The 18704-nt window shown below is 36.8% G+C and overlaps 1 protein-coding gene across 5 annotated transcripts in view; it reads left to right on the plus strand.

Annotated features, from left to right (window-relative positions):
* The window catches only part of CDH18 (cadherin 18), a 401281-nt gene that overhangs the window by 284094 nt on the left and 98483 nt on the right, over positions 1 to 18704 (plus strand). For 4 of the 5 annotated variants that reach the window (XM_058680026.1, XM_058680029.1, XM_058680027.1 and 1 more), the window contains one exon: positions 10235 to 10354. In XM_058680026.1, coding sequence (XP_058536009.1) covers positions 10235 to 10354 — 120 coding nt within the window. Of the gene's footprint in view, positions 1 to 10234; positions 10355 to 17524; positions 17664 to 18704 lie in introns of those variants that run through there. The other variant, XM_058680030.1, reaches the window with a different exon arrangement.

The following is an 18704-nucleotide window of genomic DNA, read 5'->3' on the forward strand; positions in this document are numbered from 1 at the left end:
GTAGTACAATACATGGAATGTATTCACTTTATATAAATAAAAATATTTTATGTCTTTTAAAGATTTTATTTATAAAATAAAATCTTATTTACAGACTTACAGAGGGGAGAGACAGTGAGGGAGATCTTCCACCTGCTGCTTTTCCTTCCAGATGGCCACAGTGGCAGGAGCTAAGCTGATGAGAGGCCAGGAACCTCTGCCACTTGGATACAAGGTCCCAAGGACTTGAGTCATCTTCGGCTGCTTTCCCACGCCTCAGGCAGGCAGCTGGAACAGCCAAAGTTAGAACCAGTAACCATATACAATGCTGTTGCCTCAGGTAGAGGATTAGCCTGGTATACCCTGTGTTGTCTTCAAATAAAAACCTTTTTTTTTTTAAATCCCCTGAGACAATCTTTCTGCTACACCTCTTCCTGTTATGAAAGGATATTTCACAAAAAAACAATAAGTATTTCCAATATATATCATCATAATAATCTTGGTTAATAGCAGATTCTGAAAATTCTTGGGGCCCTGACAATATAAAAATTGGGTTAATTAGGGAAATCGGGCTAAATGGGTAGCCGTATTTGATAAAGGTAAATGTTCTGGCCACGTAATGGGAGCAACTTATTAAAGGTTTCAGAACAAGATTTTTAAATATTTTTAAAAGATGTATTTTGTTTTGTTTGAAAGACAGTTACATATCTGGTGCCTGACGCTTCTGCTAGGCCTCCCAAATTGGTTCAGAGGCCGGAAGACGTGGGCCGCCCTCTGCCGCCTTCCCAGGCACAGCAGCAGGAAGTTGAACAGGAAGTGGCGGCTGGGTCTGGAACTATCCCATGCAGGGTACTGGAGCCGCAGCTTCATCCAGGAAACCTCAGCCGCTGAGTGTGGAATGTCAGCGCTTCAGACACTTCCGTTCTGATAAATACACTGCAATCCTTCGCATCTCTTAAAATATTTCAAGTTTTATACACACATACGCACATGCACATCTTTAGTCATTCACTAATTCATTAATTCTGGAGGTTTTTTTCGTAACTTCTAGTTTGTATTAAATTGGAATGAGTGATAGAAGTTAATTGGTCCATTTTAGGCTAATTAATATAAAGATAATGCTAGGATTTTATGGAATTCAGTTAGAAATAGACACCTGATATCCTGTAAACCTGACTTATATATTATCTGTCTTATCAGCTGGTTAATGTGGATAATGGCTTGATTTTAGGCTGATCACTGATTGATGCAGAATATGGATCAATATATATATTGATTTATGTCTAGCCATTGTCCGTCTGTGTACTCGGTATTTGAAATCAAACCATGAAAAACATCGGAATTGTTTGTTTTTCAGATGAATATCACAGCACACTGCAATAACCTAAAATAATGATATAAATGATAAAAGCTGTAGATGAGATGATGCTGAGTTATATATGTTTCCTCAGAAGCTAGTAGGGGCCAAATACCTGCTTCCTAAAGTTAATGAAGTGAGAAATAGAGACTTAACCCATTTTACCTGTAATAATAAAAGTAATAACTAGCATAAATAAAAATAATAATGTACTTTACATTTCATGGTGAGAAAGAGACATTTAGAGGTAATTTCAGTTCATTACCTTCTCTATATTTCATTACACTGTATCACCATATTTTTCTACGGGAATAAAATGAGATAAAATAAATATCAGATAATAAAATCAGAATGTAATATGTGTAACCAGAATATAATCAGAATATATTTTTCAACGAGAAGAAAGTCAGATAATAAATTCAGAATATAATAAATATAATTAGAATGTAATAAAATCAGATAAAAATATGTGTAATGAGTCGTAATACAAAAGAGTGTCTACACTTTTTGTATGATGGATATTTTGTTTAGTGGTGGATCTTGTGAGAGCATAAATGGAAACAGAAAAGGAGGCTATACCACATGTGATAGTTTTTTGCTTTAACTTTGCAATCTTTCAAAAACTAGACATATATGTGTCTAATAATAATTTATAAAGAGAAGTTTCTAGCAAATTGGGGAAAATATATTCTCAGTAATTGAATTGTGTCATTCAATCTCAACCATTTGTGTATATTATACTCATATATGTATTATAAATATTAACATAAAGCATAAAACATATGCAACATCAATGTGCATCATACTAAAATGTGCAGATGTTATAATTAATTGCTTATTCAAAAACAGAGGAAGAGAAAGAGAGAGTTCCCGTTCACTATTTCATTCTCGAGTTTTTGAAATGATCTTACATGGGTCCATCTGAATCTAGCGTCCAGGAACACAATCTTCATCTCCCATGTGGGTGAGAGGAACACTATTACAGAGCTTTATCACTACATGCTAGCGTGTGCATTAGCAGGAACCTGGAGTAGAAAGTGCAGCCAGAACTTGGACCCAGAAACTCTGATATGGAATCTTACTAGGTTCAGATTTCCTATTGACAGCTGTTGTGTGCAAATAAGGACAAATACATTTCTTTCATTCACATTCCTTATGTCGTCCTTGCTATTGCAAACTGGCTTGTTTTATTTTTGTTTCTGCCTTTGATTAATAATTCATCTTCAATTGGTGCAGACCAATGCCATACTATGAAGTTATAATTTTAAATACTTTCAAAATGAAAAAGCAGTTTGTATATACATATAATGATTTTTGTAAGAAATTTACATAAATTGGGGCCCAGTGTAATGGCACAGCAGTTGAGTCCTCATTTTGCGAGCACCGGGATCCCATATGTGCACTGGCTTGTGTCCCGGCTGTTCCTCTTCCTTTCCAGTTCTCTGCTTGTGGACTGAGAAGGCAGAAGAAGATAGCCCAACGCCATGGGATGTTGCATCCAAGAAAGAGATCCAAAGAGGTTTCTAACTTCTGTCTTTGGAACAGCTCTGCTCTAGCCATTGTGGATTCTTGGGGAGTGAACCAGTGGGTGAAAGATCTGTCTCTATCTCTCTTTCTCTCCGTAAAGCTGCCTTTCCAATAAATTTTTTTAAAAATGTTCAAAAATGACATAAATTTAGCAATAGTTCAGTAGACTTAATTACTACAAAAGCTGAATTCTTCAGTTAGAAAGCACAGCTGTGTCATAAGCTAGTTAATAGGAAATAACAGTTTCTTAACCTCAAAGCATTATATTCCAATTTGCCAATTAAAGTAAAGCATTCTCTGGAGAGTTATTCCTAACACATTTCAAACATATAAAAAGAAAACCTTGGTAGAATACTTTTAAAAGTATTTAAGCACATTGTATCTTTTGTATGTGAAGGTGTTCTCTGGGTTAAAACACTGTTCCCTGAAGCAGCAGCATCTTGTGCACAAATCTCAAAATGTCTTCTTGTCAGATTCCAAAATGCTAAACAGTTCAATTTTTCTGTATTAAATACTACCTAGATTCTCATTCAGAAGCACTTCCATAATCCAATCCAGATTATAAACTAAGATTTGATGTTAGTGATTTCATATTTCTTTTAAAAAGATTGAAAGAGTATTTGGGAGAAGTCTTTGAATATCTCCTGTTATAATCAGAGTTCAATCAAGACAGTGAAGTTCATACAGTCCATCAATAGAAAGGTTTGTACATGGAGAGCAACTTCCAAAAACCATAGAATTGAGAAGTCAGATAGTGGATTCTAAGACAGTCATTGAAAGATATTCACTTCTCCTCAGCCAAGAGGAAGATGAAACCATTGAAGACACAGCATAACTCCAAGAATGACACCTAAAACTGAATGAGGGCAAAGAGAGAGAAAGAGGCAGTTTCTGAGTTCTAATTTTCCTTTCCTACTCTCAGTTGTTCAATATGGTAAGGAAGGCTAATCAATAACAAGCATTAAGTCCCTGTAAGCAAAGAAAGCAGCACAGTGTAGGAAACTAATCTTGGTGTCATGTGCAAATACTTTTAGAATGTAAGAACGGTGGCAATACGATTCATCCAGTAACTTGTCAATGCAATCAGTTTCTCTGTACAGACACCCAGAGAATTATGAGCATCCTACAAAGCTGCAGGGTTTTCTGACAATGTCAGGGCCTAGCAATTGCTTCCTCTTGAGTACTCTAGGACACACTCCTGTAACACAAACTATTTATTGGCTTGCTTTTGGGTTATGGAAGTGAAATACAAAGCTATGTCTCACAAAATAGATGAATTTTGATTAGTGCTACACATCATTTATAAGCATACACAGCAAAACAAAAAGGCATTCTGAATATTAAATAAAAGCCAATAGTTTATTTCAAGGTAGAGCAATTTTGAGGAAAGAACAGCTTGCCTCCAGATGCAGCTAGGTTTAATATTGAATCCTCGAATCGTCAACTCTACAAATTCTATAAGATAGAATTTAGTCAATAGATTCATTTCCTTTTATTGAACTAAATTACTTATAGCACTGGACTTCCCATATCAAGAATTATCAGTATACTGTGTTTCTTCATCTGTTTCTTCATCTCCTTCAGTTTAGAGAGTAAAATATAAAATTCACTTGGGCCATGTGAAATTTCATATATCATCATTTTATTTTAGAGATCTAATTGAAAATACACAGAAAATAATAGTTCATAATTTGAAATACGTTTGAGTAGAAAATTAGAATGTTGATTTTCGTTTTGGTGCTAAGCCCAGATGTCTCATAATTACAGTTCCAGGAGGATTATTTTTTAATCCATTGGCTGTTGAGAAAATGCTCAAAAGATTTATCAGCTAAGTAATGACTGAAAGCCAGAGCATGTGCATGTGAATTCTGTCTTCATGTACAAAATGGGTGTTAAGTTACACCTTAATGACCGCTGTCTTTCCACAGTCCCGAGGAAAATCATCTGAGGATTTAGATAAATGAGAGTCCTTCAGAGAGGTGTTCTCAGCCCTCTTAATTTTTCAGCTTATTTTGGCTCAAATTCTTGGTCAATATCATTTTCCTTGAGACTGCCAGAGTGGTGGACTAAGGCAGGACAATCTCAGAAATGTTTTGTATCACATTAAAAGGCTGTATTAAATATTTTAAGTTACTCTTTGGACACTTTCAAGAAGGTTCAATGTTCTGTCCTTCACTGATAATGCAACTCATTTATTTATAAACTAGTTGTACAAAAATAAAGCAAATGCAAAAGAAAAAAAAGATGCAAGACAGCCTCCAAAGGAAGCAAGACTTGATGTTTTATAGTAGCAGAGTATATTAAAATCTTTGCATGTGTTTTAATGTGTTTTTCAGATTTGTACTGAACATTGTCTGAGGTCATTATTCTTTAATATGGGGGTGGCTAAAAGTGTGTCATAGAACATTGATTGTGAAAAAAAAATATCCAATGATATACTAAGATACAATGTGTTTTTGGTTGTTGGTTTTAAGGGAAATCCTTGTGAAAACAAGAATTTTTCTGTATTGCTTTTAAAAGTTTGTCTGTCATGGCCAATCAACTACATACAAAAGGCTTTGATTTGGTGTTTGTTTATCAATTCTATGTGATAACTCAGGAATATTTCTATTTTAATGTTCTATTGTTATCATGAAATTTTAGACATCTTTCTATTTTGATGTGAATATCTACACCACAGAAGGTAAAAATTTTCTTTCAAGCTATGTACATAATTTGTACATATAGCATGAATTTTAAAAAAGATCCAATGTAAGACTTTTCTTAGATATAGACCAATGTTCATTTACTTATATTTTATCCAGATTAAAAATTTCCAATAAAATTGTCAATATAACTCAGTAATTTACTTTAAAAATGTCAAAAGCTAAATTACTCTTATTCTGTGATGCATAAAATACATTAAATATTGATTTTTACCAAATTTGATTTACTTATGAAATTAAACTTTTGGTTGGCTCATATATGCTGTCTGTTGTGTCACACAGCATAGGAAATGATCTCGCTTTTGTACCTTCAAAATGTTGTCCCAAATTTAGTGAAAAAGCAACCAGAAATCATGAGAATAAATGTTGCTGCTGAAACTGTGATACACTGTATGCATTTGCCAAGGGTGCCATGCTCATGTATCAGATATTGATGACTTACTTAACAGCAATGTGTTGTCTCACTGTTCCAGAAGAGAAAGGGCTAAATATAGATGTCCACAGAAACATATTCTTTCTGGACATTAAGGATACATTGTTCGAATATGTTGTGAAGGGAATGGTTGAAAGAAATGTTTCATAGTTCTCCCATTGTTCTGCTTGCCTGTTGGCATCATTTGACCTATGACTTCATCCTACAGATCTCTGCCCTCATCTTCATCCCATGGACTCCCAGTCTCCCTGTGTGTCTGTCTTCAGATTTCTAACTGGTGAAAGAATAACATTCATTATCTTAAGGGTCCACACTACCAGTCTGAACTCTTTAAGATATACGTATTTGAAAGGCAGAATTTTATTGAGTGGGAGAGAAAGAGATCTTTCTTCCTGTGGTTCATTTCTCAAATGGACAGACTGAAATCAGGAGCCAGGAATGCCATCTGGGTCTCCCGCATGAATGACAGGGATCGAAACATTTGGGCAATCATCCCCTGGCTTGCAATGTGTATTAGCAAGGAGCCAGATGGGAGGCAGAGCAACCATATTTGAGCTAGACATTGCTATTGTCAATGACATCTTCTTAAATAATTATATCTAACAAAACACAGTTTCCAAATAATGTCACACACTGCGAAGGACTAATGGCCAGGAACTCACCAGTTGGATGACAAGGATATCTAAGATTAAATGCATAAAGATACACTGATGAAATAAATATTTTAACTGTACCTAGTGTATTTAGGAAACTGTCACAGAATACTTGTACCAGCGACTTTAGTAACTTAAATAATGAACATTTACTTCTCACAGTTCTAATGGCTGGGAAATTCAAAATGAAAGCAGAGGCAGAGCCAGTGTGTGGTAATGGAAGGTCGTCTTCCTATGGTGTCCCAGTATGGCACAAAGGGTCAGAGCTCTCCTGGGCCTCTTCGACAAGGTTGTCATCTAGCTCATACGTGCTAGCTCATATGTGCTTTATTCTTATAAACTATTAGCGTTACAAAGTGTCATTTCTAAAGAGCATAATATGAGGGGCCAGGATTTCAACATACAAATTTTACAAGAATACAGAACTTGCATCTAAAGCAATGAAGACTTATGAAGAACCCTTTCTATTGTAAAAGAACTTAAATATTTTCTAGCTAGATTTCAAATGAAGCAGAAAGTAATAGATGAACATATTTTCCTTTGCCTGAAACTCCTTTATCAATATCCTTGCAAGCAGTGGTTGAACTACCAATAAAGGGAATTTCTCTTTCTTCCCTATGATTTATGTCCCCCTGCTATATTCTTTGGCATTCTGGCTATTTTTAGACTATCCTGTCAGTGTGTGTACGCTCCTTTCAACCTGCCTTCTGTGAAAAATGGCACCCTGATGTCTGCAGACACTGCCACAGTATATTTCAGGAGACAATTTGCTCCTCTTAGCTTCACTCACAAATAAAATTGCCAAGTATTCACCATATCTACTGTACAAAGATACATGTGGCTGTTAATGACCAAATTTTTGTACAAAAACAGTTGTATTTTTTCTCTACCTACTTCACTGTGCAACTTAAAATTTATGTTTTTATTTGAAAGGCAGAGAGAGATAAGCAGAGACAGAGATCTTCCATTTACTGGTCCATGCCACAGATGGCTGCGATAGCTTGGACTGCACCATGGATTAGCCAGAGGTTAGGTCTCCCACTTCATTGGCATGGGCCCACACAGTCGGGTCCTCCTTTGCTGCTTTCCCAGACAATTAGCAGAAACCTAGATGGGAAGTGAAGCACCCTGAACTCGAATCAGCAGTTGCTGTGCCGGAACCCTGGCCTTGCTGCGTCATTCAAAGCATCGATGGATAACACCATGCTTCCTCTCACTATGCGACTCTCAAGGCTCATTCAGCCAATTACACTTTTATGGACACAGGAAGCCCTATGCTACCATATTCCAATCCAACTTACTTTCGTCCACCCCTTTCCAAAACCTCTGGGAAACAATTTTTGTCCACTTCTAAAATGATAAAATTTCAAGAATATTCTATAAATGGACACTTAAAATACATACAAGTATGAGTTTAAGCTTTTTTCCATGAGTGTAATACTATAAAGATACATCCAAAATTTTGAAGGTATCAATAGTCTTGTCATTTTCATTGTAAGTAATATTTCATAGTATTAATGCACCACATTTATTAAATAATTATTCTTTTGAGAACATCAGGTTAGTTTTATGGGGCACTCTATTGTGAATAACATGATAATATTTATAAATAGGATATTACACAGAACTAAGTTTTCATGTATTTGGTATAAACACGTAAGTACTAACTACTGGACTGCATGATACTTGTATGTTTTATCATTCATGCATGAATGTCCCATTTTCTCAGCATCCTTGACAGCTATTAGCATTGCATTGTGCTTATCAGTTTATAATTCCAGGTCATTTCTAAGTAGGCATAGCAATTGTTTTCTGAGTACAGATTACTGAAAACCATATCTCTTCTTATACTCTCATGGTAGAAATATTATAAATCCAGAATCATATGTTGTTGAGACTCTATGTTTTATTATCTGCTAATTAGGACCATTATGTGAAAATAACATACTGATTTCATTAAATTTTCTTGGATCTCTTGATACAAGCTTGACTTAAGGTTGTCTAAATTTCAACAAGAAAAATCAATTTTGTAATTGAGGAGACATTGGATGCTAAAGCATTCAAAACTGAAATTTGTCCTTGTTTCGTGTGTGTGTGTGTGTGTGTGTGTGTGTGTGTGTGTGTGAAAAGAGTATATTTACAACTAGAGAGCTGGGCACAGCTTAGCTGAATCCAATTTTGTTGGCGGCGTGCAGAGCCTCCTAATCAGGAGGGAGCTGCACGCTCACCTTCCTTACTTCATCAGGGCTGGTCAGGGAATTGACGTTGGCCGCCATCAATGTCATAGAGCTTTTTCACAGCTTCTTTGAGCTGGTGCTTGTTGGCCTTGCCAGACAGAATGAACGTGAGTGTGTGGTTGTCTTTTGGCTTCTTCATAGCAGACTGCTGTTGGGGGGACTTGCTGATGGCATAGTGGTCAAGCTTGTTTGTGGGTGTTTGGGCTGCTGTGAGGTGGGCGGTGTGTGGATCTTCTCGTGGCTGTGGACAGCTTTCAGCAGTGCCTTCTGGGCTGCAGCGCCTGCACTCTGGCCTCAGCTTGACGGGGCAGCAGCTTCCTGCTTCGTCTTCGGCGCCATCTTGATGAAAAGCGTCGTCAAGGTTTCTATACTTATGTATCACAGTGAATGTCAAACTTCATGTTTACTTAATTGCAGTATTTTGTTTGATGCATATTTCAATAGAAATTTTGGAATTGTACGGAATAAAAAACTAAGTAACTGCTGTTAGATGATTCATCAAGCGCGTCTGAACAATAAATACAAAGACTTATTCATTAATTCTACTGTATTATGTATTTCTCAATAGATGTTATCATATTATAATTGCATGAGTTTTATTTAGGAATGACTACAGTGTAGATGCATCTGGTTATGTAAATTATATAGAATATAAGCATAATGATATCAGCATAATAGATTCACTAATGCTACCAGCTAAAGCATAGTATTTTAAATTGTATCAATTATTTTATAATGTATTTTAGTACTAAAAAATCAATGTCATAGTCATATTATTACATCCATTTTAGAAAGCTAATTATTCTAATATCATAAAGAAGCCACTAAAAGTATGAAACTAAATCCTAGGGGACCAATTATGAAATTCACTAATAGTTCAGGTAAGAATCAAAAGGGCTTGAATGAAGGAAAAGGACTTGATTTCTCTTTTTTGATACTGTTAATAATTCCACATCAACTTACCCACCTTAACACTTTAATCACAAAATCTTTCCGCGCGTGGCTTGATGAAGAGTTATGATGTCTACTATTTGTGCTCTCAGCATACTCTTGATTTAAAAATGCAGTTAATACCAGTTACACTGTCAATCCAACATAAGTTTATCAGCACACAGAGGACAACATTACAGTATCTGAGAGCAAATTTCTTTCAGACTTTCAATGTATGTGTTGGCAAGGGGGAAAAAACAGAATATAGTTAATATAGACACGTAAGAATTAAATTTGGCAGGATGCATCTGCTCTAGTGCTCCATCGAGATTCCAGTAAACGCATTTTCTGTGTTCAGAATAACCCTACTATAAGTGTATCACACACTAAAACCTATTTTCCTGAATGCATAGGTACCTCTGTCATACAGGTGACAGCTACTGATGCAGACGACCCCACCTATGGAAACAGTGCTCGAGTGGTTTACAGCATCCTCCAGGGGCAGCCCTACTTCTCAGTGGATCCTAAAACAGGTGAGTGCACCAACGTGTAATTCTCTGCAACTGTTTCAACGCTAAAAGTCTGAGTGGTACTGTGGGTATGGTTTGTCAAACTTTGTCTTATGTCTTTATCAAATCAATGGCTAATGATCTTTGATTATTTTGAAATGTAGTGTTTATGAGTGAAAAGATCCTCTTTTCATCCGATTACTGTTTATGGTCCTTGTTATGTTCCCTCAATGATCTTTTCATTTTTTTAGTTCCGACTGCAGAACATTAAACCTTTGATTATAATATAAATTACAAGCATTATTTCAAAAACTAAGAGAAAAGAGACAGCCGAGAGAGAGTAAGGGAGGGAGCAGGGCAGGCAGGTAGGCAAGAAGGGAAGGGAGAAAAGGAAAAATGATGAAAAAGTGTCATGTCCATGGAATTGAATCTAGGAACTAATTTGAAATGTTTGTAATGGATTAGAAAACAAATTGTAAACCAAATAAAACAGTCATCTTAAGGTAATTAATGTTTTTTTTCTATTTTCTCTGCTTCACAGATACTTTACACATTGATGCTATTTTTCTAAACCAATTATTATAATTGAGTAAATGAAGATTCTTTGTCATTGTTTTCAATAGTAACATTACAAATATTTTTATCAGTGAATGTTCTGGTAACATTAATATGTATTCTCTGTTTAAAAATATGGAGTAGCACATATGTAGAAATTAATTATCAATGGTACTCTTCTAATTCCATAATAGTTCTTGTTAAGAGTTTTGTACACATCATGTGACTTTGGTAATCCCATCAGCACACACGTGTGTGTGTGTATGTGTCTTTTGGGTATATTATATTGAGTGAAGTGGTATAATTTGAATTTACTTTCTGGTGAGCAAATTCTTCAGTTCTTATGCATTGTTTTCTAGAAAAGAAATGGAGGACTAAAGATATAAAAAATATTTTATTGAAAAATACATTTTCTTTTATCATCTTTCCAAACTCTTAGCCAAAATAAATGGTACTCAGTAACAGAGGGTTTGATACAACAACGAAATGCAGTAAGTATAAGAGTGCATGTCCTCAATGACAATTAATTGCTAAAAGTGTGCAAATATTAACCTATTTTAATTAGATAAGTGTTGATTAGCAGTCAAGGCTAGAGTTGCATGAAGAATTCAAGAATATCATTAATGATTAGAAGGTAGAACTGCAGTGGGCTGTCGTGTTCTAGTAGCCCATCGGACCCTTCCTCTTCTTAGCAGACATACTCTGATTCCAGTTTGCATGTGGAACTGCACATGAAGACCACAGCTCCAAAACTGAACGTAAAAGAGAACCACGTGATTATCTCTTTCTAATTATATAATTATATAGCCTACTGCTCACTACTCAGGGAATCTTGCTTGTGATTAAACATCCTTAGAACAAATGAATTTACTTTAAATTTTGCTTAGACATGAGTGGAATACAATACTGACAATGAAAAAGTAAAAGAAGTGCTGCTCTGAAAGGCACATAACACATGCAGAGGTGGGAGATCGCAGTCTCCATGGCTTCACAGCACACAGTTCATAATTCCATTTCATCATGTTTCCAGCCATTCTCATTGAAGAGCAATTATAGTAAGCATAGCTCTCAGACCCAGTTAGAATTGTGAGTGTATACTGCTCATATCATTCTTGTTTTAACTGCCTCATTTTCATTATGTTAAAATGCACCATTTAATGCTACTCTGAATTTTCATTGATGAGTTGACAATCCCCTTTAATGTAACCAGTTGCCAACTTCCTGTTGAATAAGTCAAGTATAAGCGGTTCTCAACACAGTGATAACTTGGAGCTATTGAGATACTATATCATAAAGAATTCATTTCATAATACTTGAATCTTTTTATGTTGCAAACCCATTATCAGTATTGGAAACACAACTCACATGCATAATTTATCATTTTAAAGATCATGAAACATTTATTTCATTTGCTCAATATAAAACAAAAGAGATGGACATTAAAAGTGGTGCTTTCATCTCAAGTACAACTCAAATGTGTAAAACACTATCGAAATAAGATGTAAAAGATACATTCTGGATATATTAATGCAAACACTTTATAACACTAGTAAATAAAAGGGACATTTTAGTATTCATATAATTAGCTGACCATTAACAACATAATAATGTAAGTGTTCTAAGAAATTCGTTTAAAACGGTCAGAGGACTGAGTCCAAAAAGAACCTGGAATAATGGATGTTTAATAATAGATGCTAAATTTTAGCAGAATAATATCAACTATGCTAAAAATTTGTTAGTGCCCGAAAGATGTCTATGGCTGTTTAAAACCTATGTAGTTTTTCTCATGAAGAAGTCAATTGCTACTCGGCTTATGTTACAGACAGAGACGCAAACCTGCCATGAATCATTCATCAGACATGGAATAGGAAAAGGCTGGTGTGCAGCTTTAATTGGGAAAGAAAAGTCATCATTATTTGAAAAAAATTGATAATTTAGCTGTTTCCTGAATCAATAATTTTATGTTATTTCTGGTAATTACACATACCCTAAGTTATATTTGTATCTATTTCAGAGAAATGTAATAAAATCCCTAATGTCTAATTCAGGAGATTAGGAAACCTGGGCTGAAATGTCAGGAAAAAAGAGGAGGATGCTCTGGTTTACAAAATCCTGATTAGAATTTGTTTTCAGTTTGCTAAAATGGTGATAATAGAATATTAATACATGATAGATTTCTGCATATGTCTAGATGTTTGTGAAACCCAAAGGTCTCTGCTTGTAAGGATTTTGTGTAAGGCACACTCTCCCTGTCTCATTTTGAATCATTTAAGAAAGAATTTTCATTAGTTTTTTTTTAATTGCTAGGGACTGTAACTGAAGGATTCCACATAAAATGATATGTTTTATAGTGATATTAGATATCTTTTCATTGGATTCTTTTTGTAGCTATTGCCTATTTTATTCTAAGTTATTTTCTTTTTTGCTCATTAAATGCTAGTCTTGAACCTTTGACTGATAATGTATGTTAAAATAGATTGTCTTAAAAATATTAGAAAAAAAAAGAAGGACTAAGTCAATTTAAGGAGACAATAGCTGTCTCCTCAGTTTACCAACCCTGGCGTGACAATTTGCTGTGAGTGGTGGCGAACACAGCTCGGTGCAGTGCTGGCCAGTGAGATACAAAAGAAGAAAGGCTTGGCAAGGAAGAAAGGAAAGCTTTGATATCTTTATTCTTCTTCATTCTAGCACCTGTGTCCTTGTTTCTTGTTGTTGTCGTTTGTTTACTTCTTCTTTTGGACTTATCAGCTTCTTACTTAAACATGTGCCACGTGAACTCATTGGAAGTAAAGAAGCGATTTTGTGATCCTATGCAAGCATGTGTGCGTGCGCGCGCGCGCGCACACACACACACACACACACACACACACACGGAAACCTTGCTGAGCCGCAGAAGCTCCGTGAAGTTTGGCTGGCTATTTTTGCATTCAGAAAGACAGAGCTGGCTGCTCTGAGCTCTGCAGACGGACGCATCACCTCCACAGCACAGTGCGGTGCCCAGGCAGGTGGAGCAGTCTCAGGGAGATGACTGTCCTTCCTCTCCACGGGAATCCATGGGCTGCAGATGAGTTGATGAGTAGTTGATGAGTAGTTGCTTCACTATTCCAGTACCAATTCAAAACTGAAAGAATGAGTTTTCACGTTAATTAATTGAAATATCATTAAGTCACATCAATTGTGGATACTTGGAGAAACCAGAGAATCGAATACAATTCTCTAATACTTTATTAGCATAAAGTTATCTGCAATTAAGTATATTATACTCTATGTTTACTATGTATGATGTGTTATAAATTTATATTTAAAAGTGGGAATTTTTTGGAGAGAGACCTTGTGTTAGCTAGCTCAGCTAAACATGATTATGATATATAACAACAAGTGTTATGTATATTACTTTTCCATTTGCTGTTAGTTTTTCCAAGCAAATTTCTACTTCTGTGGGTCCATCCATGTAAATTTTTGTCAAATGAATCTCTTATTTCTGAGAAATTTGATTATATTCCTAATAAAACAGGACAAGTGCTCTTTGCTCACAGGTTATTCCTTCTCTGCGTTAACCTTCTCTTCAGGACCTGGCCACTGTCCCATCACTCTTATTTTCCATGTGACTCCCCACATAGACCCTTACACCTGAGATCAAATTTCTAATATTTGTATCGACAGATAAGTTCTTGAAGGTTGACTAGAAAATTAAACTTTTATAAGTTTGGTAGAAAAAGATAAAATATTCTCACAAATTTTTATTTTTAGTAGTATTACCTAGTTACTTTCTGATATTTGCTTTTTTGATGGACTTTTATAAACATCTTTTTAAATTTCTTCTATTTCTGTCAATCATGTTAACCTTTAATTTAGAATTTTTGTCAAATGATTGCAGTAATAGTACTTCTTAACATATATTAAAATCTGAATATGGGGGGCATCGTGATACAATGAAATTATTAATGAGTTGCTAGGCCTAAGGAAAACTGTTTCTGAGAACAAAAAAAGCATGTTCGTCCTTGTAAATGAAAAAGTAATGTCTGCACCTTGAGAACTCCTGGAGCTTCGGCTCCGTGTTTGAGTCTCACAGAATGATTCGTGTCTTGTATGACTTACAGAAAGCAGCAGTATGTATTTCTATGGAAATAAAATATGACTCTGGGAAAGTGATCGTCAAAATGAAACTGGTTCCATGCAGTGCAGGAACTAAGTGCTCTCCCAGCCCCACAGTTCTGATGGCTTCCGATCTGGGAAGAAATTCGTGATCTACTTTCCAGGTCACAAATCAGTTTCAGCTCTCAGGGTTACTACCTTTCTTTGGCTTCAGGGACAAGCACCTGCCTTGCCCCATTGCTGCAAACACAGGACTTTTGAGGGAACCAAAATTTATCTAAAAGTTGCCTTAACATGAGATACAGTTATAACCCATTCTTGCAGGCTCCTCAAAGGAGCTGCAGGTGTAGCCTTCTCCTAAAAGTCAGTGAGATGCTCTGAAGGTATCTGGCTTGAAGCTCACCTAAGCCCATTCATGTTACTCCTTTATTGCCAAATATAAGTGTACTTCTTAAATAGCCAACAGAAGGTGCCAGCCCCAGGAGATGACCAATCAGCTCAAAGTTGTCACACATAAATAATAATATTGTGAAGGAGTAACTCAGGGAGAGAACAGGGAAGAGGAACAAGGAAAGTCTGAAGAGAACTAATGCAGATTCCAGAAGGTTGTGCACTGTGGTATGCAGCAGCTTTGTAGCATCGCAGCCACTCAGGGCCAACTTGGGAGTTCAGCATGAAGGTGGTAGTTTGCCCTTTATCTTCTTGAATGGGAGCTTTTGCTGGCTTTCCTTCTCCCATCAGGAAGGGCCTGCATCCTGTCCCCCGTAAAAAGCTCTTCTGTCTGGCTATTACAGATTGGTTGCAAGTTAATGCCTAAGAGCTTGTTTGCCTCAAGTTATTGTACTGAAATCATGTACGTTTGTTCAAAACGGCTTCACTTACACAAAAGAATCTGTATACCCTAAAGTAACTTCACACCTATTTTTAATATGTCATATGCTCTATGCATACATGCAAAATGGGAACTAAGGGTAGAGTGGCTAAGAACCACCAAAAACCTCATCCAACTGTCTTGTAGGAATACTTTTAAAGATTTTTATTTCTTTATTTGTTTATCTGAAAGGCAGGGAGAGGGAAAGGGAGGAAGAGAGCTAGGACTGCCTTCATCCGGAAGCTTTTCCTGAGTCTCCCATTTTGGTGCAGAGGCCAAGCAGTTGGGCTATCGTCTCCTGCTTTCCAGGATGCGCTATTGGGAATTGGCTCAGAAGTGGAACATGGGACCGTATGTGCACTGCTGACTCTGATGGTGCTGTCTCTACATACAAGGTTTTATCTATACCAAGTATATACAAGAGGAGTCTTTTTCCCCTAGCAGAACTGGCATTCTGTCACAGGACGATCAAACTTCACTTTTCTTTTCAACAGGTCAGTAACTCTTCTGACTGACCGGAGTTTTCTCCACAGCTATAAGACTCACAATTTAAATTTTATGAGAATATTTGGTAGGAATTTAGCATTTCATCATCAGTTGTCTTTACTGTGTCTTAATCATTTTACTTAGTGCAATCATTATTTTTGTTGCATTTCTCAATGCATTTTTCTGTTCAATCAACTCTTTGTTATTGAACTTCTCTTTACATATTTACATATACTTTTATCTTAAAAAAATGAGAATAATGCCTTTCCATCCATGTAGCTGCCGAAGAGGTGCCCTATCAGGTGCTATAGTTTGAACTACATTTTACTCCAAAGTTCTTGTGTATATTTAAACCAGAAATTCATTAAGTTAATGGTAGTGAGAGGGTGGAAACCTAATCCAATTAATGCACTTAGGAGCTGGGACTAACCAGAAATCTTTAGGTCATCTGAGGTGTGTCCCTGAAAGGAATTTCTCCCGCGGATGGCTGTGAAAGCCTGAATCAGCCTTGGCTGTTCTTTGTTTCTTTATTGGCCACATGGTGTTCCTCTGCACTTCTGTGTTGCTGCCACTTTATGTCATCATCTGGTCACTGCACTGGTGGGGCTCTTGACGCGAACCTCTGAAGCCAAAAGCTGATGTGATCCATCCTTCCTTCCCCTCCTCTCCTGCCTCCCTCCTTCCCTCTCTCTCACTTAGCTACCATCTCACCCTTCCTTCTCCCCTCCCTTCCAGCCTCCCTCTTTCCTTTTTACCTAAGTGCTTTAAGGTATTCGATATAATGACAACGATGTCACCTGTATATAAGGGTACTTCAAAAAAGTTTTTGAAAACATAAAAAGTTTTGCTGTACATACTTTAAAAAGAATGCTCATTTTTCCATGGATATTTTGATAATGCCTTGCTTATTTATCATTTTCCTTTGTAATGTGGTGATAACTAGGGAGATTCAGAGAGTGTGAGTCATGAAGAAGCTGTTAGGGAGGGTAGCAACACAGCTCGCCAACTCCTCTTGTGCTAAGAATATAAACACATGTGCTACTGGGAATATTCAGGTAAACAAATAATTTGTACAGGCCTGGGAGTCTGCTGAAATTACTGACAGCAAACTTTGCCATCGGCATATCTGTGTTTACAAAAACCCACAGGAGACAGTCATTTTTTGGCTGGGAAGCATTCATCCGAAGCAAAAATAACTTATGTATTAAGAGAGAAGAGGCTTTCTGGGACCCATCCTCCCCTTCATAGATGTTGTACCTGCAATTTTAGAATAAAGGAGAACCAAGTGTGCCCTGTACACGTCTTTGGAATAACCTCGTTTAGTATGTGAGTGGATTATACAGACACACATCGAACGTTTGTTATATACTCTGGAAGCATTTTTAATGTATTCCTTCTTTGAATGAATATTTATGATGCTGTGTATACAGCATTCTGTCTGCTGGCTGAGCTCTCATGGGCTGTTTTACTGACATATCCCTTGCACGCTCAAAATGCTTAGTTCTCTCTCCATCACTTGAAAACAAGTGGAGCAGCAGCATCTGTCATGCCTGTCAAAACGGTCCTTTGTTGTCCCTAGCCCCTTCAGCCTTGCTGTGTGTGTGAGTTCCTCTCTTGAGGTGGCTGCTTGATTGGTTACCACAGAATCCTGGCTGTTAGGAATAGCAAACCCAAGAAACGATCTTTTGTTGAAACAATTGATGGTTGACTACATGTAAATATAGCAAATAATCTCATTCCCTTGGTCTTCTCTATGTTTTCCTACATTCAGGGTAGTAGAACTACCTATAGGCATGGATTTGATTTTTAGAATTTTTTGAAATTTTATTTATTTTTGTTGGATAGGCAGATTTACACAGAAGGAGACACAACCATGTTCCATCTGCTGGTTCACTCCCAAAAGGCCACAATGGCCAGAGATGAGCCAATATAAGCCAGGAGCTTCTTCTCGATTTCCCATGTAGGTTCAGGGGCACAAAGCACAGTGGGTCTTTCTCCGCTGCTATCCTAGGCTACAAGCAGGGAAAGGTAGTGGAAGAGCAGGGACAAACAGGTGCCCTTATGGAATCCTGACACTTTCAAGGGGAGGATTTGACAATTGAACCATTGCATCAGGCCCAATTACTTTTCTTCTGTATATAGTATTTCTTTTTTTTGAAAGATTTATTATTTTTATTACAAAGTCAGATATACAGAGAGGAGATACAGAGAGGAAGATCTTCCGTCCGATGATTCACTCCCCAAGTGAGCGCAACGGGCCAGTACGCGTCGATCTGAAGCCGGGAACCTGGAACCTCTTCCAGGTCTCCCACGTGGGCGCAGGGTCCCAAAGCTTTGGGCCGTCCTCGACTGCTTTCCCAGGCCACA

This window comes from Ochotona princeps, chromosome 23, assembly GCF_030435755.1.
Source record: "Ochotona princeps isolate mOchPri1 chromosome 23, mOchPri1.hap1, whole genome shotgun sequence".
NCBI classification, from domain to species: Eukaryota; Metazoa; Chordata; class Mammalia; order Lagomorpha; family Ochotonidae; genus Ochotona; species Ochotona princeps.